Source organism: Camarhynchus parvulus, chromosome 1, assembly GCF_901933205.1.
Source record: "Camarhynchus parvulus chromosome 1, STF_HiC, whole genome shotgun sequence".
NCBI classification, from domain to species: Eukaryota; Metazoa; Chordata; class Aves; order Passeriformes; family Thraupidae; genus Camarhynchus; species Camarhynchus parvulus.
The window spans coordinates 65,984,075-66,011,805 of NC_044571.1; the positions used below are offsets into that span (position 1 = coordinate 65,984,075).

Here is a 27,731-nt window from a genome sequence, read left to right on the forward strand (position 1 = left end):
GTGCCCGAGCCGGGGCTGGGGTGGCCTCAGCGCGCCGCTCCCTCGGGCTCCGCCGGCCGCTCGCAGCCGTCACCCCGCGCAACGCCGGCCATGCGGGGGATGCGAGCGGGACGGGCGCCGGAGCTGGCGGCAATGGGGGAAGGCGGCGGCCGGCGGGCGGCAGAGCCGGAGCGCTTGGCGCTGGAGCTGGGGCGGGAGAGGCGGAAGCAGTGAGTCCGGCGGGGGACGCGGCGAGGCCGGGCACGGCGGCGGCTCCGGGAACGATCCCGTAGCACCGCCCGCGGGGCGCTCCCGCCGCCTCCCTGCGGCAAAATGGCGGCTGGCTCCGCGTCGAGGGGAGCGGGCTGGGCCCACGGTGTACCCGGAGCCCCTCAGCGCGACCCGGCTGTGGGGGGAGCGCCGCTGGCTCTGCTGGGCGCCAGGAAGGGCTGGCCCGAGGAATGCCAGTGGCACCGGGAGCCCGAAGAAGTGGGATAAAACATGTCAGGCGAAAAGGAAGATTCGGCTGGCTGGCATGGTTAACTGCAGCAGGTAGCTCAGCACCACACAGCCGCTCCCTCCCTCTCCTCCCATTGGGTGGGATGAGGGAGAGAGGGAAGGAGCGGTGAAAGAGAGAAAATTCGCGGGTTGAGACGAAGGCAGTTTAATAACTAAAAAGTAACAACAAGAACAAAAAGGAAACAAACCCAAGAAAAGCAATTGATGCAAAAACCTCCCGGTGGTCACTACCAGTGGGACATTGCCTTTCCCGAGGCAAAGCAGCCCCAGCAAGTCCCAACACCTTAGTTTTTATTTCTGAATGTGGCATGATTTAGTATGGGATATTGCTTTGGTCAGTGGGATCAGCTGTCCCGGCCATGTCCCCTCCCAACACCTTGCGCACCTCCAGCCCTCTCACTCATGGAGTGAGGGGCAGAAAAGGCCTTGACCCAGTGTAAACAATGCTCGATGGTAACCAAAACATCACTGTGCTGTAAGCACAGTTTTCATCACAAATCTGAAACATAGTCTCATACCACCTACTATGGAGTGAATTATATGTGTCCAAGGCAAGCACAGTAGACTGGGCTAGGAAGCCACTTTGGGGGAAAAACAGAGAAGACTTTTACATGGGTGCATGCCTCACTGGGGGAAGACAAATAAAATGGAGAATGAGGTGTCTTTATGGACCCTTCTTTCTACAATGTTGAGTACAAGTGGAAAGCTGGATTTCACTTGTCTCTAGGGTTGGTAAATATCTCTGAGACCTCTAAGTAATGTACAGCATTTCTGCATGTAGATTATAGGGATGAGGATGTGTTTTAGCAGTCAGTCCCCTTGCTAAAGCAGCAATTGTTTCAGTGCTGTGATAATTGTTGATGCTCATGCCTGGTGGGATTGGTTTTTTCCCCAGTTTGCTTAGGAAGCTACCCATTTTTCCCTGTGTTGAACAACATGATTGCCTTTTGAGTGTTAATAAATGGAAACAGGAAATGTCAGAAGCTCCTGTGCTGCCTTAATTCAGACCCTTGATATTTACATTTACATACCTTTTTCAAGCATTCTATTCATACTGATTTTTTGCCTGAACAATGTTTCTTTCAGTGTCTGAGCTGCAGACCTCTTCAAACTAGTCCTGCAGTTGTGCACTTTATAAAACATTCATTCATAAATGGAAAAGGAAAACCCAGGACTAACAGATTCAAAATGGCACTTTATGTATTCAAAATGGCACAAAAAGTAGCTTAGACATGCTTGCACCAATGTGTAAGCAAATGACCTTTAATAAATCTCCTGACTTAGTAGTGCCTCAGGGTAGGTAGATCAGTTATCCTCTGCATGCACCAGTTCTTTTATCTGACACATGGTATTAATGATGATCAGGTAAAAAGTTGAGTTGTGGTGACTTACGTATGGATAAAAGCAAAATATATGTTTAATAAAAATCTTTATGGTGATGGCAGTAAAAAACTTTCAGCTCTAAGTGAAACTATTTTCTTTGTGTGCAAATCAACAGTATTATTATTGTCTGATTCCCAGGAGCTATTTATTCAGCTTAATTGCCAATGACCAGGCTTGTTAGATATCTCCATCTAAACCAGTGGCATGTGTAGTCAATGAATACAGAAAAGCTTTTTGGAGGTGTGGTTCATCTGACCTACTTTGCCTGGCTGTTCTAGCATGAGATGACTCACACCCTAGGAGGTGCCAGTTTTTCTCCCTTGGGTAGAAAGTAAGCTGAGGATGAGTGGCTTGCAGGTAGATGTCTGCATTCCTTCACTGCCATCTCACCCTTGTCTTCTTTTTACTGGCATATCTGATTGTTGTGCCAGTTAGGCAGTTTGCTAACAGCCCACCTACCACTCTCATTTAGCAGTCATGAAGAGATTTCTGCTTCACAGAGTAAATTGAATCATCCATGTCCATAAGGGGTCTGTTCCTAATGTACCTACTGATTCTCGATGATTGTGGATGTGTAGTACTGGGAAATCTTTCAAATTTTTTTCTGACTGTAATGAAAGTCAGCTCAAATCTGACTCTGTATTGTTGTGATCAAGCTTCAGTGCACGTTTTGATTGGGAAATGTCATGGCAAATGTTTCTGGGAGAGAGAGAGAGAGAGAAGGCATATAATACTGCAGTGCACTTCTTATTAGACAAAGAGGTTTTAAAGACATATATTTATGCATGTCAGCTACTTAGTAATGTTGATAGAATTGTATGTTACTTCAGCTTGTGAGATTTCATTTCCTGTGGCTTTCCTTGCCAGGAAAGCTGCAGCATTTTCCCAGCACATTGCTGCCTGCAAGTGTCAGGAGTCCGGAGCTTTCAATACTGAGTGTGCTCTTCCGTGTGGTGCCCCTGCACTGTGCAATATTGTTTCTGCTCTGTTTGTAGATTCTGAAGGCATCTGTGCATTTTATCTTCTACAGGACTCAGTAAAGATCTGCCATGTTATAGAGCTGATGCCCTAGAGCTGATGACTTGCCCATAGCTTCTCCTGATTTTTCTCCTGAGTTTTTCTCTTGACTATAGAAAATTGCTTCAGGCAGCCTTTTGCCTGATACATGTTCCAGATATCCAGACCTGGGTAGCAAAACGTGAAGGAAAATGGTTTTCATCCTAAGTGGCTGCCATTGTCAAGTAAAATAACACCTGTAGACAGCCTTAAAAAGAAATTTAGCATTTTTTTCTCTTTTGTAGTTTCAATCAGAGCCTTCTTATCTGAACTGCATATTTTTTCCTCATTTTCTTTGTAAGAGCTTTTTTGTTATGCTTAGTATGCAAGGATGTGGTTAGGTTCTCATGATAACTTAAATGTGAGGTTTCAGGATTTACAGGCGTTCTTCTGTGATGACTGTAAATTGTCCATTGACATGGAGAAGATTTATAGGCATTGAATAGACTATTTATGTCTATGTGGGTTTGCAGGTAAAAAGTGCAATGCAGTCCCTCTAAGCAAAGACCAAGTCTCTGGGCAGGTAGCCAGCTATGCACAGCTGCATTAAATTCACACTAACAGATACATGCCATGACCTTCACTTCTTGTCACAATTAGAAATAACTCCAGAAATGCAAAATTAACATTAAACCCCAGCAATACTTACCAAGCCACTCAAAGTGATTTATTTCTATGTCCCTTCTCTGTCTGGGCAGGGATTGCATTTTACTGAATACACACCGCCTAAAATAGAGTGGTTTCACCCTGGGTGCATTCTGGGTGCTACTAGACTATTAAATGTTGAATAACAATTATATTTAAAAAAAAAAAACAAAAAACTGGTTTCTGTTGCCACATGGAAAAAAGACTTTCTGTCAGTTTAGCAATTGCAGTGTGACACCTGATAATTTTACACTTTCGTACATATATTCATCAGAGCAAAATATAATTGGAATTTGGCTTCTAGTTTTGTTAATGGTGCAGAAAGGATAATAAAATCTAATGAAAGAAATTTTGTATCTAGTCTTGGAATGGTAACAGAAATTGAAAACTGGAAACACTGGATTTAAAGAGCTTATTCTTCCTGTGTTTTCCCTCTGCATCTGAGCACTTAGTTAAGATTTCTTTGAAAACAAAAACAATTTCATTTTGATACAGCTCAGCTCTGGTTACAGCTCTGACTGTTTCTAATTTTCAGTATTATTGCCTTTAAAAAATGACTCCCATTTTAGCACTCACTGTCATCATAATTTCTTCTTCTCCAAGCTCTGGGAAGTTGATAGAAATTTGCTTTGCAGAAACCTTATCTATTTGTGTTGAAATGATAGCAGCAATGTAGTAAGATTTTGTCTTCTTCCTAGCCATCTGCCTCTTTTATTTGGAGTGGGAGAAAACAGGCAGCAGCAGTCAGATTTCCTTTGGTTTTCCTGCATCTAAAGCTTTTTGAGTCATGCTTCAAGGCTATCTTTGGCTGGGTTTCACCTTATCATTTTTGTCTCTAGCAAGTTACCAGTTATTTTTTTGCCAATGTGCCCCCTGTCTTAATTTGGTGTTGGTAAAGATAAAAGGAGCAATGGAGCAAGGAGGGCTTGGAAGCACCACCTCCCCCCTGCCATTCAAGATGTCTGTACTACTGTTCTCCAGTGTGTCTCTTTCACTGAAAACAAACTTGGCTTACCTTAAATTACTCTTCTTTATATTTCTTTGCAATTTCAGCTCTTCAGCCCTCCTTATTCCAAGCTTACCTATTCAACTCCCTATGAGCAGTTGGTTTGCTTCTGCAGCTTGCAGTTGAAATCTTTTGTTTCAAGCTATGAAAGAGAAGTGATTGTGAGCACAAAGAGTGCAAAACCAACTGAATGTGAGCACAAGGAGTGCAAGAGGTGATGCAATTTCTCAGTAATCAATCTCTATCATCAGAGATTTGATTTCTCAGAGATTAGATAATTATTTATTGAAGAGTGTTTTTCATGGATGTGTCCAGAAAATGAATATCTGTGTTGACAATGGAAGCTGTCCTTTAAACACCCCCCCACCCAAAATACTACAGCCTAATAATTTTCTCTCATTTAATGGCTAAGGTTTCAAAGACATCAGTCATCATATTGGCATTGTAAAACATTTCCCAAAGGGCCTTCTTTGTAGAGTTTGTGTTCTCAGTTCTTTTGGAATATCTTAATTTGGGCACTGAATAATTGAGGTACCCCAGAACCATTGACTGTTTTTTTGAAATGTTGGCCTTCCAAACCTGGCTTTAAAGGACAAAACCACAAACTGCCTCTGCACTTTTGTGCATTGTAGTTTTTTGCTTGCATCTGTCCTGCTGTGGTCTGGCTTCCTGAGACCTCACAGGCAGGAGCATTTCTCCATAGACATCCCCCAGGCTGTTAGCATGAATATGGTCAATAAATTATCAGTAATGTCCTCTTGATTTGATCAAGATCATTGTAAGACACTGAACTACCATCTGGCCACTTTGAAGGGTGAGAGTTGCCCAGCACCTTGTCTGAAGCATGCCAGGTGGGTTGTGCTCGTGTCAAAGTCCCCTGCTACCTTCTGCTTCTGATCATACCTTCCAAGGCAGAAAGAGCCTGGTTTTCATCATACCTTTCAGCTTTCTGGCTGATCAGTATACAGGATGGGCAAAAATATATTTTCCTAAAAAATGGTGGCTTGAGGTCCTGTATTTTTTTAATACTCATCTTACTTTAATTACTCACTTTCTTTTCTGATACTCATAAAACATCATTTGTTTTGATTGGATTTAATATGGGTGCAATTTAGGAAATGACTATTAATCATTGAGCAGTAAGTCAAAATGAAGAACTAATTCAGAATTTCAGATAGCACATCTCTCAGGCGAATTCTTGTTTTAAAAAACATACTCACTGGGCATCTTCTTTTAGATGAAAATCTAGTCAGTGTCCCCTCTACATTTTTTTTTAATTCTGATGGATGGCTAGAAAATATTATATTTTAGGAAATATCTATCTTGGGTTTTTGTGGAAGTAGTTTTATTTGCAAAGTAGAAATGCTTCATTGTTTTAAAGGCACTGTAGTAACCACTGTAATAACCATTTTTCAATACATTTAAGAATGGACAAGATAATGTAACTACATAGAAATGACCAATAGATCTGAATCTTCTGAATCAATCTTCTGAAAATATATTTGATCTATTTTTTCTAATTTCAATAATAGGACTAGTACAAGAGCTATTTATTGGCTTGTGTAGCAATTTATTGACTTCTTTTAATACCACAGGCAGATGCTTGAAAGCTCAATATTTGAACTGAGAAACACGGTAGCAGAACTGGAAAAAAGTCTTAACAGTATTGAAAATGAAGGTAAGTGAATTACAACAATCTTTCTAATCGATTAGGAAACAAAGATAAATAATTATTATAGGAAGGACCTACAGGGGCTCAAATTTTTATTTAGAAATTTAAATTTTTGCTTTTCAAACATGATTATTATAACTGTGGTGCTTCAGAGGTGAAATTAAGAAATACTATGTGTGGCCATGCTAGCTTTTTTTTGTTAATTATTAATGAAACTATGAATAATATAAATTCACAGAGTTGATTAATATTCTGACCATAGTAAGCCTAGTGAAAATTTCCCTTGATTTATATTTTCAAACTCTTTTATGTGCAAAGATGCTTATTATGAGGATTACTAAGTGAAGACTTTCTCAGTCTCCAGTTAGCTAAAAGGAACAGATTTAAAAATGTTTTTGCTTAAAATGACATGAACTAATCTGGAAATATAATAATTCTGTATTTGTTCTTTAAGATAATGAATGGAAAACCAGATATGAGACACAAGTAGAATGGAACAAGCAGTTGGAAAGGCAAATTAATATTCTTCGAGATAAGGTGAAGCTTATTCGTGGAAATCCAGCAGGTAGAAAGGGATATTTGTAACTTTTTCAGTAGAATTAGTGATGATTGGAGATGTTGAAATTGTATCAACAGGTCACAATTTTCTGCTTATTTGTAGATAAACTGTCCCTTGTTCGCACCTTTGATAAAATGCCTGTGGTAAGTACTGTGACATTTAGTTGGCTTAACAACAAATCACAGTCTAGTTGGAAAACTCATATAGTCTTTGTTTTTTCATGACAAAAAATATCAGCAGTCTGGTCTAGAAGAAAAAACAATCAGTTCTGCTTATGTTTTTATTGTTTCATATATGCAATTGCTTATAAAATATTGAGTAAAATCCTTATGTAGGAAGTACATAAAACCTGAATGCTGGGAAGAGTTACGTAGTGAAATTTATCCCTGAGTGAAGGTTTTATAATTGAATCTGCAGTAAGGCTTGTGAGATGGAATAGTTGGACTAGATCTGTGAATAAATGGGAAAACATTAAACCTCATGGAATCATTTAGTCTTTGACCACTCTCACAGTAAAAGATGTCTTCAGTTGTGACCAAGTGGAGTTCCAGCTATTTCAGTCTTGTCCTATCACTGGGCACTGTTGAGAAGAGCCTGGTTGTTTCTTCTTCATTCCTTCCCATCACAAATTTATACACATCAATACGAACACCTGGGTCTTCTCGTCCTCAGGCTGAACAGTTGCAGATCTCTCAACCTTTCCTCATCTGTCAGGTGCTCTGGTCTCTTAATTATCTTCATAGCCCCGTGTTGGACTTGCTCCAAGAAGTCCATATCATTCTTGTGCTGAAGAGTCAAGAACTGGATCCAGCACTGCCCCTACATCTCACAAGTGCTAAGAATAAGGGTTGGATTACCTCCCTTGACCTGCTGGCAACATCTTCCTAATGCAGCCCAGGCAGCCACAGGCCACCCTTGCAGCAAGAGTGCATTGATTTCTTGGGGTCACCAGAACCCCAAAGACATCGTCTCCCAGGCTGCTTCCCAGCCAGTCAGCTCCAGCATATACTGGTGCCTAGGATTATTTCTTCCTCAGGGGCAGGACAGCATTTACACTCCACATGATTCCTCTCTCTCTGCTTCTGTAGCTTCTTGAGGCTCCTCTGCATGGCAACACAATCCTCTGTTGTATCAGTCAATAATCCCAGTTTTGTATCAACTGTGATAACCTAGGTGAATAGTTGGAGTAACATTTTGCATAATATAGTCACAGGAAGACTCTTCATTTTACAGTAAGTTTTTGCATCACTGAAGGAAGTATCTGTTTTCATTTCTTAAATTTTATTCCTTAATGCAGTCATACTTCATGTCCTTTATTTCAACACAGCATAAAATATTTTTTCTACAATCTTGAGGAGATATTGCCAAGGAAAAAACACAGCAAATATTATGGTGATTTTGTCTTCTAAGGTAGTAAATGAAGTAAAAAAATCATTGTAGATTCAGAACTGCTTTTCCCATAGCCTGTCATCTGCTGAAATATTTGACAACTTTTCAGCCTCTTACCCACTTTTAGAAGTAGGGAAGGTAGATAAAGATGTGATAATGCCTTGTGACATGTGATAATGGACATTATGAAGCAGGGCTGTTGTGATTTTTATTCCTGTTGCTTATACTTACAGAAGTGTTACCATCTGACTTTTTTGGTACTTCAGAATCTGAAGATTGTTGGGAGTTTAGTGACCCTAGAGGAGGCTACATGCTCTGTTAGTGGGAAGGATAATTATCTGCTGTAAAGAGAGTGTGAATAATTAACTGCTTTTTCTGATCTGATTAGTGACTTTCAGCCAACATTTTTGCCAGTTTTAGTGCTGTCCTAGAGACCACAGTGCTTTGTAGGTAGGCAAGATTTTTTTCTTTAGCAGCCAATTAAAAAGAGAACAAAATCTTCCCCATCCCACTTTCCTGTTTCACTGAGTTCATCTGATAACACAGCTGGGATTATGTTCAAAGAAAAGTCTTGAAGACAGAACATTGATCTAGAAAATTTACAGCAGAGTCTGCTTTGGGCAATATTATTCCTGTCAGCCTGTAAAGCACAGACGGGCGTGCATAGTTACAGTATCACAACTATTTATTTCAGTCCAATTGCCAGTACTCGCCTAACCAATCCAATCCTTGCCAGGCACTCCAGGAGGCATTACCAGAGGGATAATCTCCTTTCCCACCAGCCCAGTACATTTCTAATCCCTGCTATGCACTGCATTGCCTGCTTACCAATGACCCGTGGTTCTCAGAGGTTTGATTCCTGTTCCCATAAAGGGAAGAATGCCAGCCCAACTGAAAGGTTCATCCTGCCAGGAGTCCAGAAGAGAGCTTGAGGAATCCTAGGCTCAGTGAAGCCTGGGAAAGTCTGGAGCCCATGTGCTAGGCCATGCAGTTTCAAGTCCTTACTTAATTCTTCCACCTTAGAGTTAATAAATCCTCCTGTTTGCTAATCAGAAAGGGAAGTGCTTTAAGGATTTAATGAAATGTTTCATTTCTTTTCTTGTTTTGATTTTGGGAGATGGAAAGAGCAGAAGAATATTAAAGTATTTTGTGGGTTTTGCTGTCTTTTGTTTTGGTTTTAGTTTTTTTTTAACTGAAGTCATTAGAAAAGTGTTTATTTACAGATACTCTTGGAGATATTCTTGGAGAATGAAGAGCTGCTTTGCTTTTTATATATATAATTTTAGAAGATAAAACATTGTAAAAATACACAGATAATTTTTTGTGGTGTTCAAGCATTTAGGTTTGTTAAAGTTTTCTTGGGGTTTTTGAGGGTTGTTCAGTAGATTAGGGGAGAATATTTAGCTTCTTCACAGATGAGAATAAAAAGCAGATGTGAGTGGTAGAAAAACAAAGAGTTTTCAGCCAGTCATCAATATACATTTGCTCAAAGTAAAAATGCTGAGGGTGGGCATATAAAGCATGGCGTATGTGTCTGTAAAATCAAAAGTACACTGTGATATTCAGCTTTCAACTTGCAGTTGCATATGAATAGGAAATATATTCCTATATGAAAATATACTTCCTAAGTGTATTGCATAGGAAAGATTTCTTCACTGAAAGGCTTGTCAAGCACAGGAACAGGCTGCCAGGGGAAGTGGTTGAGTCACCATCTCTGCAGGTATTTAAAAGACAAGTATTGTGGTGCTTGGCAACATGGATTAGTGGTAGACTTGGCACTGCTGGTTCATGGTTGGACTTGAGGATCTCAAAAAAGTTGATTCTGTGATTGTGTGAACTCTATGGAAAGACTGAAAAGTGTTTCTTTCAGAAAGGTGATACAATTCCTGCAATGTGGCAACAGCAGACAGTAGATTTTCAGTAGATTTTGTTTTGAGCACCGTATTTAGAAAATGAAATGTTTTTTCCAAGTATTTATAACCTGCCTTCCCAAGAAACTTAGAATTATAATTAGGGTTATTAGAAGGACCTCTAACAATTCTTAATTTATTAAACAATTTCAGCTGTATTTAACAGAGGAGTTATCTCAAAGATGCTAAAGAGATTTAGCTCACTACAGCTAGTTATTTAAGGTCCTACTATAGTGAATAGAGGAAGAAAAACATGTCTATAGAGTAATTCAACCTCTTTAGATATAAGTAGTGTAAAGTATTTTCTTAATATCAAGCATTACAGGCAAAAAAAATAAATATATATATATTAGTCATCAGGGACCTTGCAGTCAGCGAGCTATAAAAACCTGAATGAAAGAGTAGAATACAAATGCAAATTCTGGAGTGATGAACAAGGAAGTACAGAGGATTTTCTGTGTTGAAAAATTGCAGTAATTGTTGCAGATGGCTTGCACTATTTTTGCTTTAGAATTAGAATTGAACTGAAGGATAATTTCTTTCTATTAAAAACACCCCTACACCATTTATATATACAGTTATTATTCTGAAGTCCTTATACTGATATGAGATAATCCTTTTTTTTTGATTCAGAAAAATTATATAGATGTCATGTAGCAATAAATGCAGAACCAATACCTTGAACACAGAAATTCTTACTGCCAGGGTCTGGAAATTAATTTTTGCATACTGAGGGCAGATTAAAAATAAAAGTGACAAGCATAAGGGAGTTCCAACAGTGAAAAGTGTTTAGTCAGTAATTTCCTTTATATCCCAATGAAAAGTACAAATGTCATATAGTATTTCAGAAATAATTACAGAAGGAATGCATTCTCTCTAAAGTGTAACAAGATGTGAATTTTACTTGTGTCTTTTAAACATGCTGCTTTCATTTGTTTGCATTTTTTCATAAAATGAGTTTTGGTAAAATACATGTTCTCTGCTAAGCATAATTTCCCATATAGCAGAAAGAAAACTATTCCTTTCTCTCACACCATTTCTGCAGGAACGAATCCCTAGATAGCAGCTTTAGTATGCAAATACTGAAAAGCACACTGTGAAATCAGTTCAGAAGAGCACACTCTTGATAGCATTGCCTTAGCAACGCTCTAGTTAAGATTAGCCCAGGAACCAGGGCTTCTGGGATAAATCACCATTTTTTCATAATGTCCAGCACCACAGAGGAAAAAATTCTGACATTAAGGGCCAGATACTTGCTATGCAAAGCTGCCTTTCTATAAGGACAGTGACCACAGAGCTGATAACCTCACACAACCACCTCAGAGTTTTTGCTGTCAGTTTTAAACTATAAGCAGAATGTGTGGCAGTGTGACTCTGGAGACATACGTGATTGCAATATGACAGGAAGGGAATCTTGGGTTTGTGGAAACATGCAGTGAAGACTGTATTTCAGTAGGCGTTGATAACTGCCTATAGGGAACATCAGCACTTATAATGTCATAGGAAATGTTGACAATTCTCCTAGCAAGTGACTCTTAAATGAACCTTTTTGCTCTTCCTGGGTTAAGCCATGAGTAGCTCTATGGAAAGAAGAAATCTGGTATCCTAGCTTTTCATGAAACTTGAAAGTATTTTGGAGAAAGTTCTGTCTCTGGTCTGGCTGCCCTAAGCTGTTATCCTGACTCCTCACAGACTTTCCCTTCATACGCCTTTCATTTGACCTTCAAATACCTCCAAGAGGCCTTTTTTCTTTTCCTTATCAAGCTGGCATTAGTTGTTCCTCCTGGTGGCCTTGCTCAAACCAGGAGATTGTTTTACTCAAATCACTTTGTGGTGTGCCCAGAGGCAGAATACACTTTGTGTTTCAAAGAGAACAATCAGAGAAAAATCTTGGAGTCAAGTGACATTCCTATTTGTCTGTTCTCAAAAATTCCTTAGTTCCTTGTTCTATCAATCTGAACCACAGCTCTGGAGGTCTCCGTTTTAACTTCCCCTGCCCAAGTCAGCGCATAACCCCTGTGAGCATTGTGCAGAGACCACTGAGATAAGGATTTAGGGAGTGAGCATCCCACCCCTTAGCACTAGTACAGCACACTAAAGCAATGCCGCTCTGGGTCTGGTTTGGAATCTAAGGATGGTCCTGACCACAAGGGGGCACTTGGCATTTAGGCAAGTGCAGGGAGCCTTTCCCCGCCTGCGCTGGCGCTTTTACAGGATCCAAGTGCATGTTGCGTGGAGAAATACGCTATGCTAAATAATTTTGAGGTATAATTTTTTATACGATGTATGACTCGTGAACTTATTGATACCAATCTAAAATCCATTTCCATTTCAGTAAAACTAAAGATGTATTATTTGGTTTTGCTACTAATGAGTTTGAAATGATATGTTAAAGGCTTCTTGTGTTGCTTTTTTTTTAAGCCAAACTGTCAGATATATTGCTTTTGTTCTAAATCATGGAGAAAAATTAAAGAGGAAGCAAATTGCCATAAGGATCATTAGTCTGCATGAGTAGGGCTCTGATGAAAACAAGTTTGAGCTGCTTGAAGATGCCATGGATTTTCCACCTTGTCTGTTGTGAAATGATTGTTAGAAATTGTCACCTCTGTTGCCACTGAGAGCAGGGCAAGGAAAAATCCAGAATGAGAGCAACTTGTGTGGGTGGCTTTAAAATTCACTTGCAGTATCTTTCCATATAATTTCATTCTCTTGCAATATTAAGCCAAATGTGTAACTTCAGTCAAGTGAAAAGAAAATAGTGGGAAAAACTGGAGAATTGGTGTTCCCTTTGTAAAACTCTGGACTTGGTAATTTCCAGACAAAAGATTAATGTGTCTTTGCTCTGAGAGTGAGTCATGCTAAGCACCACAAAATTCTGTTATATAGAGGAAGTATTCATTTAAAATCTCACTGTGTCTTTTAGTTTTTTACCAGCTTGCTCAGAGTGATTTGACATGGATGATGTATTGAAAACTAAGGATCTTAAATTCAGGTTAAATGCCTTAGTCAGCTTATGTCTTCTTTTCAGGCATACAATGTCCCACTATTCAAAGTTTAGTAGAAGAACCTGTAATGAATCTATCTTAAAAAAAAAAGATCAGGATTCAGTTAAACTACTTCTAAAAAGCATTTCCAGAACTTATCATACTGGTTCATCCTGGAGTTTTCTAGACAATTTTTCATTCTGGGGGAAATCTGCACAGTTCAGAAGCTCCTTCTGATTCTCTTGAGCTCTCACTGGTCCTTTCGTTTTCAGTCTTTTTCATGATATAAGAACTCTGCTACAAGTCGGTGTTACTGTGTGCCTTAAGTTCTCTTTTCTGTGAACCTTTTTGTAGTTTTACAGTATGAAGTACTAAGCTGATTATACAACCATGATCATAGAGAATTGCATCTGTTTTGGTGAGGTTTCCTTCTGCATGCTTCCCACAGAATTCAGGAAGGCAAATCCAGCTCTGAATTATTTGGCTGAGTTGATATGCTGTTGTTTCTCACTTCTTGATTTGTGTTGATGTACAGCAGCTAAAACCTGCAGATAAACAAGGACTATGCTAGTTCCCCAATAATTGCCTTGAAAGTAGGAGTGGGAGATAACTTACAATCAGTCCTGGCTAAAAGCAGACCTCTAGAACCCCTATGTTTTGTCCTTTAAAGTTTCTTAGTGTCTGGTTTTGAAATTGCATTCTATAGTATTTGGGGACTTGGAGAGGTCTTTTAGTTGAGTAGGAACATCTGTGTCATGAGATTTCCACAAGAACATCAGTACTGCCATACTGAGCTCTGTGTCATCAATTAGATTCATGGATGCAGGAATAGAAGTTCTCAGGCTGGGTTAGCTGAGTAAATTTAATAGGTATTAGCTGTGAGAAAGGCAGCTAGATTGGGATTCAAACAGATTGCATATTAGAGATGGAAAACCAATAGGAAATCGGTAAGAAAAATCCAAGAACTGTGCCTGAAATCCTGCCTTTGCTTCAGAAATAGACATGACCTTTCAGCCTTTTTCACTTTTTCCATCTATGTCCATGCAAATATTTGTATTTCTGACTCATTGACAGCCTGGCTTCAAAAATTGTGTCAGCACTAGTTAAGTATGATGGTGGCAAGGGCATTTTCAGGCTATGAGATATGAGAATTCAAGCTCTTGGGGAAACAGAGAACTGAAATGTAACTCAACTACTTTATTTCTGGGTTAAATTTTAGGCTGTTAGATAGAAGAGGCTTTCTTTCCCAGGTAATATGTGTAGAACATCCTTCCCAGGTTGTATCCTGTTAGAGGGATGACCACTGGAAAGCTTTGTTTTGATACTCCATGAAGGCTTTCAGCAGCAAACCAGGCAGCTCGATTCATCTTGGTCATATGGGCAATCACAACAGCAACAGCTCAGATGCCTCCCTGTTATTTGACAAAAGCAGATGTGAAGAATGTAAGACATTGCATAGACTGCTTTATTAGCACTAAGATGTTAAATTCTGCCGGAAGTGCAATTGCAGCTCCAGTACTACTTTGATTTTGGGCTTCACTTCCCAATCTGTAAATTTTGAGTATTTTATAGCTTTCTTATTTCACAAGAGATTTGTAATCATGGGTTTATTACAATTTATGAGGTAGATTTATTACAGTTTATGAGGTAACTGTGTACTGTTAGTCACATTATCAACCTATTTCCGTCTGCTTGCTCATCAAAAGCAGTGTAATGCACAGTTTGTTTGCTTGCATTTGGATAACATCCTTGCTCCAGAGCTGAATGAATGCCCAGGCATCTGCAGTGGACCAGCTGCATTGGCAGCAAAAAATAGACAGTGCTTCTGAAAGGACTAATGAAAAAAGATCTAAAAGTAGTTTACTTTGTAAGTGAAAGAACTCAAAGAAATTAGATGAGTACCATCACTGAGGAGATACCAAATTGCTCTATTGTAAGTAACAGCTGCAACACCAAGTCTTGTCTTATATAACAATGATGGACAATCTAGTAAAGAAATAAATAGTGTGTTGTGGAATTACATAAGAACAAATCTGGAGAGCAGCATGAACTTTTGTATTTACTGTATTTGAGCTTACTGTGGTGATACAAAATATGTAGTAGGTGGTACAAAAGATTTTGTACAAAATATTCTGTCATGTGGTTATAATCTTTAACATGCACTAAGGTCAAGAAGAAAAAAAAAATAGTTTCCTAGTTCAACAGTGCTGAGATCTTCTCTGTCTTGTTCAATTCTGTAGAGACACTGATGTTTGAAATGAAATAGCACATGACCCTAGTGGAATTAAGCCAAATCGTCTCTTTAATCTGCAGCTTACTTTTTCTCCTTCAATTGGCCAACATTGCCTGAATTGACTGTAGGAGCCTTCTGTATTTGGACAAAGATTTTATCTGCATCCAAGGCACTTCTGCTTTAATTAGGAAAAAAACCTGCAACTACTCCTCAATTCTTTTCATGTCTCCAGTATGCCTGTTGTAACAGATTAAAGTTAATAATGGTTGAATCAGGGGCAAAATACTCCTCAAAGATACAACTCTTCTGTATGTCTTTTTTTTTTCTTTTGAACAATGGGAGGGGTTATTCTCTCTTGCAACGTTTTAAAAGTACTGTGCCTTTCACTGTGCTCCTGCAAAATCTTGATTTTAATAGAAACTATCCCTAGGGAAATCTTCGGGAAACCCAGAATTTTTAAAATGAAAAATAAGATTTGGAGCCAAAAAGTAACATGTTATGCAGAAAATTATGCAAAAGAATAAAAGTTGCAATATTCTGTAGATGCTAGAAAAGACTCGAGACTTAAAACAGGCAGATGTAATTTTTTACCAACGGCAAGCATTCATAAACTCTCTGAGAAATAAACCATATATGGATACTGGCCTTCTGGATCTGAGACTAGCATGATAAAAAGAGAAAAATTTAAAAATTCCCATGGAAAAAGAAGGGAAAAATATTTGGAGAATTGTTATCTTGTTTCAGTGTTTACCAGGAAAATCTGGTAAACAAAGGCCTAGCAAAGTATTAAGATCATGGGAAGAAATAAATTATTATTAAGGGAATGGTCAAGTAATCAGTATAGGAAGGAAAGGATTAATCTATTTTGACTAAGGAGGTGCTTGTGTTAGAAATAAAAAAAAAAAGTCTAAACCAGATACTTATTTTACACAGGGGGCCTGAGCAAACAAATGGAAGAACCTGACTGTCCAGGAATGTAATAGCATTGATAGCAGAACTGTGAAGGGATAACAAGCATTTAAAGGTACACACTTGCCAGGAAAGAACAAAACAGAGATAGATGTGGTATGTAGCAGACGTGAGAGACTTTGACAATAATGTTGTTGATTCTTTCTTCATCAGCTTTTGGATTAATTAATCTTGAAGATGGATTGGAAAACAAAGTTTAGTCACAATAGTACTGGGAAATAATATTGAAATGTACATTGAACAATATGACTCTCTTAAATATTAGGACATTAATATTTTTCTTTTATGGTAATAAAAAAATACTTTACTTTTCTGTATGTAGCTGTCTACCTCTTCACTAGGTCTTTTAATTCCTACTAGAGGCAGTTACAGGTCTTATTAATACAGTCAGCTAAGTAAAGAGGTTTGCATCTAGATTTATTTGGTTGGCATCTTCAGTGGAATAATTGTGTAAGCAAAGAGTCTTGAAGATGTTTCAGTGCACAGTAGCCCATTACTGCCCCAGGAGGACATGTCTTGTGTAACCCATGTGTCATATCTGCCACATGTGAATGTCTTGGACTCTCTAGAACAATTCAGATGGAACTGGGCTGAGCTCTTTAGCTGCTTAGCTGAATGAACCACTGCACATCATTGATTGTCTTCATTCTGACTCTTAGTAGGAGTTCAGTTCACATTTGCACACTCAAATGTAGATATCCTCACCTCAGACTGAATCCATCCAGTCAAATATACATATAAATATAATAGATGGATGGATGAATTTGAATGTAATATTATTAGACTACTGACAGAAATTATACTGTATGTGAGACTTGTAAATAAAAACTAAAAAGAAGTGCTAATAATGATGAGGCACAAAACTCAATGGATGATTAACACATTTTATCAGAAAATAATAGATAAAAGGGACACAATGCTATTTTAGATTTTTAAGATCTACCAGAACATTGCAGAAAAGCCAGTCAAAAAACCTGTCAGATCAAGTGATCATGAATTCATTCACTTTAAACTAAACGTGTACATATTGCTTAAGTTTTAAGTAAAGGCAGAAACACTAAAATGCAGGAGAGGAAAAAATAGGTAATGTCAGCAAGTGCTTGGAAGAAGAAATGACAATAACCAAATCCTAAGGAAAACTCAAAGAGCTGGATATGCTTAAAATGAGGGAAATGGGTAATCCATGTCTCAGAATTCTGAAAGAACTGGCTTGTCACATCACTGATATGATAGCAAGTGGTTCTAATAAACGTGCACATTGTGTGCCCTGGAGAAAAGCACTTTTTTCAGTTTAAAGAGAGGAATAGCTGTTGTAAAATGAAATTGAAGTATGGATTTATTAAAAGAGGCTCATGGTGGGAAAACCTGTTGACATTCTGTGATAAAACAATATATTTGTTGTCACAATAAATACAGTAATCTTGTTCACTGTGACCTCTGATAAAGATATCATGTCGCATGGGAAGTGACTGATTAATTTGGAGAAAATGAAAATGAATAAATTTGTTAGAGGAGTAAAGAGCTGGCAAATGGAACATGAGAGCAGTGATTAGTGAAGGAGTCTGCTGGGAGAGTACAAGCAGAGGTCTTGCAGGACCAGGTTTAAGATGAACCTTAATATTTAATGCATGACCTTGATACACACAGTAGAATTAGATTGTGATATCTCTCTCCTGAAACCAATTATATAATATAATTGGGATCTGGATGTGGTTTAGAAAAAGAAAGACAGTGAAGACTAGATTATTAAAAATGTGAGTAAAATTTAATAGTGTAGACCAAAGGATTTAGAAAAGAGTAAAGAAATTATGTTATGAATTGAGAACTGATACAACTGCAGAGGAGCATCTGGGTATTCTAGCTGATGCCTTGTTGACTGTGAGCCATTATTGTGCAGCTGTGCAAAAGGAAAATGCAATCCTAAAATTTATATAGGTAAAGAAGTATCACTGATTGTTCAAGGCAGTGAGATGGCTTTTGGAGCACTGCATAATGTAGGCCAGTTCTGTTCTCTAGCCATAAGAAGGTTGAGCTCCAGCCTGGTGCACAAAGGGATTACTAGGATGAAAGGACAGCCTGGTGTGTGAAAGATAATTTCTGCAAGTTCAGCTTAATCATCCTCATAAAATGAATGTGTAAAAAAGATGCTCATGTCTTCAGTCTATTCATGCTGGGGAGAAACAGCGGGGAGGAAGAAGAACAGTTATTCAAAACACATTTAAGTACAAGAACAAACAGGTGTAAACCAACCTTGAATAATAGTAGAATAATGGAATAGTTTCGGTTGGAAGGGACCTTAAAGACCTGTTAATTCCAACCCCTATGCCATGGTCAGGGACACCTTACACCGGATTGTCTTGCTCAGAGACCCATCCAATCCTGAAGACCTCCAGGGATGGGGCATACTTCTCTGGGCAAACTGTACTTGTGCCTCACCACCTTCACAGTAAAAAATGTCATCCTAATAGGTAATCTAAACACGTTCTCTTGCAGTTTAAAGCCATTACGCCTTGTCCTGTCACTACGTACCTTCATAAAAAGTCCCTCTCTGGCTCTCTTGTAGGCCCTCTTCAGGTACTGGAAGGTGCTGTAAGGTCTCCCCAGAGCCTTCTCTTGTCCAGGCTGAACAACCCCAAATATGTCAGCCTGTCTTCAGAGGAGAGGTGCTCCAGCCCTGTGATTTTTGTGGTCCTTCTTTGGTCCTTCTCTGCTGCAACAGGTCCAGATCCTTATCTTGGGAACCCCAGAGTTGGATGGAGTACTCCAGGTGGGGTCTCAAGAGAGCAGAGCAGAGGATGGAAATCACTTCCCTCAGCTTGTTCACCACACTTGCAATACAGCCCAGGAAACTGTTGGCTTTCTGGACTGCAAGCCACATTGCCAGATCATGCCAAGATTTTCATCTACCAACATCCCAAGTCCTCCTTCTAAAGACCACTCTCAATCCATTCTCTGGAAAGGATGCACATTCTCCCTAGACTTCCTATTATCACTAACATACCTATAGAAGCTTTACTTGTTGCCCTTGACATCCCTGGCTGTGTTTAATTCTGTCAGGGCTGTAGCTTTCCTAAACTGATCCCTGACTGTTCAAACAATCCCTGTATTCCTCCCAGATTACCAGTCTACATTTCTAGGCTTCCTCTAGGCACTCTAGGCTTTCTCTGGGCTTCCTCTAGGCTTCCTTTGTGTGTTTGAATTTGTTCAGGAGCTACTTGTTCATCCACACAGGCCTCCTGGTATGTTTGCCCAAATTCCTCTTTATTGCAATGCAGTGTTCCTGAATTTGGAGGAAGAAACTCACGTAATTATGTCTCTGCTGGATGGAATGGATCAAATTATGAATGGGATTATGAAAAGCAATTCCCTGTGTTAGTAGTAGAAGAGGACCTCCTTGGGTCCTCCCCAAGTGTGGGTGTGTGTTTTAATCCCATTGCATAACAAGCAAAGATTTGGCCAGTGCCAGTAACCAAAAATGGACTCTACTGGTGTTACTCATTCCTATTGTAGACAATGTAGATGGCTGCATACCTAAGACAGTCTCCCCACAGAGTATTACTTTCTAGACAAATTGGTATGAGTTACCTTTGATGTCCCATGTGGTTCTTCAACCAGCCCAGCAGCTCTCTCAGAAAGTAGTTTGAAAGTGGATGTCCTGGTAAGATGTGAAAGCTTCTTCCTACTAAAAAAGAGCCATCAGAGGGAATTTTGCTTAGAGCAAAGGAGCAATTCTGGCTGGTTACCACAAGGTGAATTTGCTTAAGATGCCAAGGAGCAGCAGTGTGGAATATGCACCTGTGTCATTTTAACACAGTGGAAATGTGTAATGCATAGCTGGTAATTGTAGCGTATGGTTAATTGCTTTTGCCTCTGCAGTGTGCCAGCTAGAACCATGAAAACAAAAAATGCATGGGAACCAAAGAGAATGACAAACATCATAATGCTTGAAGAATAAGGACTATGGTGATGCCATCTTTATAGAGAATGGAAATAGATGTAAAACACTGTTTTATTTACCATAATCACAGGGTTCCTTAAAGGACGTTCTTAAACAGCTAGAAGAAGAGAAGAAAATTCTCCAGAACCAGCTAAAGGACTATGAACTTAGATTGGAACAAGAAGCAAAGGTTTGTAATCACTCTGTCCCTCTAGACTGTAAAAACTGTTACGTTGTGTGGCAAACAGATTGTGTGTGGAACACACAATAGAATAGTTCCAAAAAAATGTGTCACTGAAAAAGGCTCTGCTGTATATCTGAATCTTCTGTATGATCAGATTTTAAAATTTATTCTTAATAATGAGCCTGTATCTCATTTTAACTGTAGGCTTACCACAAAGTTAATGATGAGCGGCGCTTGTACCTCTCAGAGATGTTACAGGTAAGAAATATATGTGACTCAGTAACTTTTAATGCTCTCTTAATATAAAAACAGTATCTGTAATGCCATTAGGTCAGGTTGTTTTATTACTTCATTTGTATACCAAATACCTTACAAAAGCTGATTTTCAAAAAATTTAAGAGCCATAAATTGAAAGCTTATCCAGTTTATTTATTTTAAATACTTTTTTTGCTTTTGTATCAATTGGAGTTTCAGTGTTCCCTAGCATAGTAAAGTGCCCATAACTGAGAAAACTGAAGCAATTTCCTGATGCTTGGCCATCCATTAGTCACAAGACTGCTGTGCAGTTGAACAGAGCAGAAGCGAATTGTCAGCAGTAGGGACAGCCACCTTAAGTAGTAATTTCTCCTTTTCATATGTCTCCTTTTTTCTTTTAAAGATAAATTATTCATCCAGTTCAGAATTAAATACAGCATATATTTCCGTTAACTTTATAAAGCAGGGATAAAACACCTTGCTTTGGTGAAATCCCAGGTTAAATTTTATTGATGCAAATTATGTGATACATGAAATTTAATACTACAAACTGGAGAAACCTGTAAAGAAACCTGTAAAGATTTATAGTTCTAGAAAAGCTCTAAATTCCTAAATAATGTAAAAGTAATAGCTTAGTGTGATATTCAAGAATTGCTGCCACTGAGTCCCTTTCGTAGCTAACTGGGGTGAAAGCCTGTAATTAGCATGTGTTTGCACAGTAGGCAACTGATTCCCTTACATGGTTCATTGCTACTTTGGGAAATCTAAAAGAATTGCTTAAATGAACTTTCCAGCATGAAACCAAGAAAAAGCCTGGGAAATGCTCGTGATAACTGTTAATATTTTTACATTAGCAGTGAAACTGAGAACTTCTGGAGGAAGAAAGGAAATAAAAGCAGATTTTATTACTGAACATGCTAGCAAGAGGAGTGCCTATGTTCAGCTCCCTATAAAAACACTTAAATATGCATAAGACACCATTTGAAGTGAGGTATATACACTGGCATGTTGCTTAGTGAGGCACTGGGATATAGGATTTTGCCATCAACACTCGAGGTAGTTAGTACATTATATTTTCAGCAGTTAATTATTTACTCTCATGATTTCAGTATCATATGAGAGCAAAATAGTCATCCTCAGATTAATATTCCTATCTTTAGTTCTCTAAATATCAAATAGCCATTCTAAAGTAGTTGTAGAGGAATCTTCTGTAATCCATGAAGAAAGAATCATGTGCAACGTATCACATCTGTTTTAGGACAAGATGAAATTATTTTCCCTGGGGACTTTTCTGTCCTTCCTCCTGAGCTCTAAGCAGAGTGTGAGTAGTTTAGATTAAACATCTGCATTGTACATTGCTGATCTGAGCAGGGCAGTCACCCCCACGTCCCAGCTGCTGTGTACAGTTTCGAGCACCTCAATCTAAGAAGGGCATCCAATTATGAGAGTGTGTTCCAGGGAGGGTGAACTGTGTGGTCTGGCCCCAAGGGCAAGATTTATGAGAAGCCGCTGAGGTCACTTGGTTGGTTAAGCTGGGATGAGAGAAGGCTGAGGGGTGAACACGTTGCTGAGCAGTGACCTCACCCCACAGTACACCTTCCTCCAGGGGGCAGAGAAGCGGAAGGTGCTGATCTCCTCTCCTTGGTGATCAATGATAGCACATGAGGAGAGGGAATGAAGTTGCACCAGGGAAAGTGCAGGCTGAATGTTAGGAAAAGGGTCTTTGTTGAAAGGGTGGTCAATCATTGGATCATGGTCCCCAATCATGGGAATTGGTCATAGCACTAAGGCTTCAAGGAGCAACTGGATGACACTCTTTAATTTTAGGTAGTCCTGTGAGGAGCAGGAAGTTGGAATTGATGATCTTTATGAGTCCCTTCCAACTTGAGATACTCTATTATTCTGTGGTTTACTGTTGATTTCAAAAGGATCAGTGGTTTATCTGTTCCCTTCAGGTCTTTTTCTGCCATGACTTTGATTGGACTTTTATATTATTTTAAAATCTTCATATGTTAAAATCTGTATATGTTAAAATCTGCCTTCTCTTTAAACAGTTCACTTTAACAATAGAGGCAGAAATAGATGTACATTCAGTACAGACTCTTTCAACTGTACTAAAATATCTATGTTCTAGAGTAATATTGCACAGTAATATTGGCTGCTGTTGAGTTAGAAAGATTTACCCATGGGCTAACAATATCCTTACCTTGCACAGTAAATATCCCACAAGGTATTGCTGTCCTGTGACAACAGTGTATCCTAGTGACACCCTCTTATTTACAGAGAATAGATAGAGTTCTTTTAAGCCTTTGTTTTATCTCATTATGTTTGTAATTTTTTTTATAGCTGATGGTAAGAAAAAAAAAATCATAGAAGTTTTTACTGGTAGGTATTAGAAAATACCAGCTGGTGAAAAACCAGCAGGTTTTTCCTGCTTTGTTTTGGATCCCTCCAGAAGCCTGCTGCAGAAGCAGAAGACAAAGATGTTTCTGAGAAGCCACTTCTTTTATCTTCCTTTTTATTACTGAGTGCTTTTCTGTTGTTTTTTTAAAAATTTTATTTACAGAATATATTTATTTATCTTCTGAGCGCTTTTGATGTTTGTTGTATCTGGCCTGTAAGGATGCAGTCAGTTTTAAATGATAGTTTTAAAATAAATAAAAAATTTCACGATCTTGAGAGCTCATGCTAGGGGCAATGGTTTCTGGTGTATTCTTGTTTGCTTTTTTTGTTTTGTTTTCAGTCTGGCAAAGCATTGGTTTAGGATTTGGAGTCAACAGATCTTAAAGGCACTGGTGGTGTTCAGAAATCAGTTTGAGAGCCAAGCAAAGAAGAGCTAGAGTGGTTCTTTATAAAGGCCATTCTTTCAGGCCAGATTTTTGCCACAAACTGTTGCTAGCAGAATGGCATCTGACTTGTGACTGTGGTTTCTTTGCAGAAAAGGCTCAAGGTTATAGATTGCTACAGCTGGAAAACTGCTTGTACAACAATGGCTAATTTTAGTTGGGATAGGCCTGGAGTAAACTGTACCAGCAAAAACTGTGCTATGGATAATAATCATATATAGCGGCACTCTATAGTCATATAAATTACAAAAACAGTGAAGGCAACCTTGGCATTGCTCTTGCCTCATGTGTCACAGAATCACATCTGCTCAGATATGATAATATGATAAATTATACTAGCCATCATCTTTAATACTGGAGTTCCTCAATTACAAAAAATTCTTGCCTTCAATAAAGTAAATCCGTGCAAATCCCATTTACTTCTGTAACTGTGATTGGGGTTAAGATTTAACTTATTTTGTAAAAATTTGGCTATTACAGACCTCAGCTAGACCTAAAATTTTTGAAAGGAAAAAACCAGATGCTCTGACTGACAAGGGAGAAAAACAGATACTGAGGTAAATTTCCTTTATATTCCTGTTTAGTGGTTGGTTATTTTTTGCTAAGTACTGTTTTGCTAAGTACTGTAAGTGCAACTTTCAGTTCATGATAAATATCACAGCATAAGCCCACTGACAAAGTATTACTCAACATAATTTTTATAGTGCTTTTCATCAGTTTTATTTATTGCAAATGTTGAAAATAGATATGTTTGAATCATTGTTTAACAGACTTCTGTTTAGTTACATGGTTTAGAAATATAAATTTGAAAAAAGTCCACCTGCTCTGAGATACATAGAAATAAAATTAATTTCTGATTGCAATACTTGTGGATAAGCTTGAAATTTGAGGAGATTTATTTTTTAACTGAATTGAATATGTTAAGAATATAAACTGTGAAGATTATAAGGAGTATATATGAAAAATGTGTTGGATCCAGTCACCTGCCTACAGTGGCCATAAACAGATGCTTACAAAAGTGTGGGAGCAAGCCGATATAATACTTAATTTTGAAACTCTCCCAAATAATTTATATTTGGAAACTTCCTAAGATAGTATGGTTTCTATGTATTTAGTGTCTTACAGTGAATACTCTTCCACAAACCCACTTACCTACATTATTAAAATGAGCATACACAATACATATTGGAATAATCTAAAAATATAATGAGTAAATTATAAACATGATATTGTGTAGACCTATTTGCTTACCAGCCTTTTCCTTTCATTCTGTGTAAGCACAGAATCATAGGATTTCATAAATTGGAATAGTGAATCTTCATGTTCCAGGAGAGTATATTAATAATATGAATTAATGCAGTACAATATGAATTCAGTTCTATAACTGAAGTTTCTCAATACATAAAAAACACTGTGTGGGTTTGAAATGCCCCATATGCTACTGTATCACTTTTGACCCCAGTGATATTTAGCATGGTTCCTATGGAGAAGGTCAGAAAGTTAGAACCAGGAGGATTCACTGCCTCTGCAGTGAGATTAAATACCATCAGCCAGATATGGAGGTTTGCTGAGGGTTAGCACTGATCTGTGATTGTGGTGGGTTTTTTTACAATCTATTTTAGTAGATCATTACTTACCCTGCCATTATATGACAGTGTGTTTCTGTAATTTCCTTTATATCAAACAAAAGAAAATAAAGTATAAAAGAAAATAAAGTGTCCTGTAACTGCTGGTCTCAGAAGATGTGTGGTATAACAAAATATCCTGTTTCAATCCATTTTCCCTAAGTGGACATTTTTTTACTTTTAAATGTTCTTTAAACACATGAAGATAATTTTTCATCCTTATAAATTGTCCTTAGTATATAAGAACCTCGTTTTCAGATGATTGACTGTTATAGCCAGTGACTTAGAACTTTCAGGACAAACTTCAATGTTTGCGGGCAACATGGATGTAAGAGTGGGGATTTGGCATAGTTTGTGTTTAAGAAAATACTAGACTATAAGTATGCACCTCATGAACATCACAAGGTAACTACAGCCATTGTTATATTATTCCTTTTAAATTATGTTTTGATTTATAGCCTGGGGGTTTTAGTTCAAGCTGATGTTAATGAGAAATAATTTCATTAAAATAAGAGAAGACATGCATGTTCTTGAGAGTAATTTGAACATTTTCTGTCTAGAGTTCTTATCTCACCTTCGCTGCCATTTTACAAAATACCTGCATTGGAATTCAAACCATACTAAGAAACTGATTAATGCTTGTTTTAACTATAGGAACAGGTACAGAAAGCCCAACCTGTTTATTAAATGAACACTGAAAACATTTTTGTGTAGTAGTTGTGAACAGTAATATGGATTCTTTGCTTTTTTTTTTTTTTTGCTAAGGTTGGGATTAAATGTGTGAGATGGTATAGAGATCAGTGCCTGTCAGCACAGAAAGTCAAAAATTCTCAGAACCGGAGTTCCAACAACTAATTGTTGATGCATTCAGTTTCCTGGCCACCCAAAACAGAAGCAAGTTCAGCAGAGGTCCTTTTTGAGGTTATTACAGGACAAGAAGATAGGCTAGCTGACAGCTGGGAAGAACATGGGTGTCTTGATTGCTCATATCTGATGCAATTTGAGCAGCCAATTTATTGTCATTCTGACCCCTGCTGTTACACTGAGACTTATGGTGGGGTTTATTAGTTCAGTTTCAACACTGCACTGCTGCAGTTACCTGGCTTCTAAGTCTGTAAGTCTAGCTGGTTTTGAGTGGAAGAGGTTTTGCTGCCTGCAGAATTCCACACAGGCATTTTCTGCTTTGTTCAGCTGTACAGTGATCTACAGTTTAATCAATTGATTTTGAGTAATCAACTGATTTGAATTTGAATAATTGATTATCACGCACACTGGGGTCTTGGATTGTGATCTTCCAACTCTGAGTAGAAGTACTTCTATGTCTGTATGGGCACAGTTCTCCCTCTAAGACCAAGACTGCTTGTAAGAGCTGGAACAAAGGAAGTGTCGCTCCCAAGAAGACTAGTGAGCCCTAGGTTTGACTTTGTTGCCTCTTTCCACACAAGTCTGAAACTTGCACCTATATCATCATTGTAGCTTCTATCACATATCTGGGTATCATGATAAATATAACAGTGTGATGTTGTGATACATTTTCCTTCAAAATGCCTTTGCTTGAGAAGGACACTGAAACTCTGTATATTGTTGTTAGAGTATGTAAAGTGCTGTCTTCCCTCTGCAGTAATGAACAAGAAGGGAAGCAAAGGGACATTGCATAGGAGCAGAAAGACAGCCTTCTTGGTCAGGAGAATGACTCTTCCAGCTTGAGGAAGCACCATTTTTTCCCTGGAGATTTCTTTATATTCCCACAGATTTCTTAGATGATCAAGATTAAGCTCTAGCTGGTTTCATGTAGATGATGTATGTATCCATGATGAGTACCATTTCAAAATCTGCTGGCAGCATCTCCTGCAGGCATTTCTGGTGATCATGGGTTCAAGAGCCTGGCTTTCCAGAGTGGAATACCTGCAGAGAGCTGTAACTACATCTACAGGAAGTGTTTTCCCCTTTCTGTGGGAATTCTTTAACTGATGAAAATGTCTCTGTAGCCAGTTATCACTATCCTAGTGCCAATATTTAGTATTCTGTTCATGTTCTCCAAGTGACATCACTTAGGTAACAAGAATCATGAGCAGAATAATTAGATTCTCTGCTAACCTGCGAACCTAGAAATATACTTGTTTTTTCCTTTCTCAGGTTTATTAATTCACAGTAGTAATCAGATATGCAAATATAGAAAGCATGCACATTTTTAGCCATTAAAACATACAGGCAATGTGACATTTGCTGACTAACTTCACCCATTTTATTTCAGAGGAAGACACAGTGTTCCAGGAAATCTGAAGATGGTTAATCCTCAAAAATGATCAATTAAAAAGACTGTAGGAGTGAACCAGCTTCCACAGCTAAAGCACTGATTTAATATTAATGCCAAGAACTTCCAGTCACTTTTAAAAAAAATTAATTTTACTGAAAGTTTCTATATTGAAAATGAAAGTATTTGTGTCTTATTGCAATGTCAGACCCCAATGTCTTCTTGGCTGCCTTAGTCTAAGTGTTCCTCTGCCTAATGGAATTGCTCTTCTAGTTGTCTCTTTGTACTGGTCACCTCTGACCTTTTCCATTCTGCTTCACATCAGT

General features: G+C 38.4%; 1 protein-coding gene across 1 annotated transcript; it reads left to right on the forward strand.

The window, feature by feature from the left end:
- Nucleotides 1–90: 90 nt before the first annotated feature.
- LOC115903010 (coiled-coil domain-containing protein 169-like) lies at nt 91–27,517 on the forward strand. Its single transcript, XM_030947102.1, has 7 exons — nt 91–209; nt 6,184–6,266; nt 6,715–6,825; nt 6,922–6,962; nt 20,333–20,431; nt 20,630–20,683; nt 27,406–27,517. The coding sequence occupies exons 1-7, from the start codon at nt 91–93 to the stop codon at nt 27,442–27,444; spliced, it is 546 nt and encodes a 181-aa protein (XP_030802962.1). The 3' UTR covers nt 27,445–27,517.
- Nucleotides 27,518–27,731: the final 214 nt, after the last annotated feature.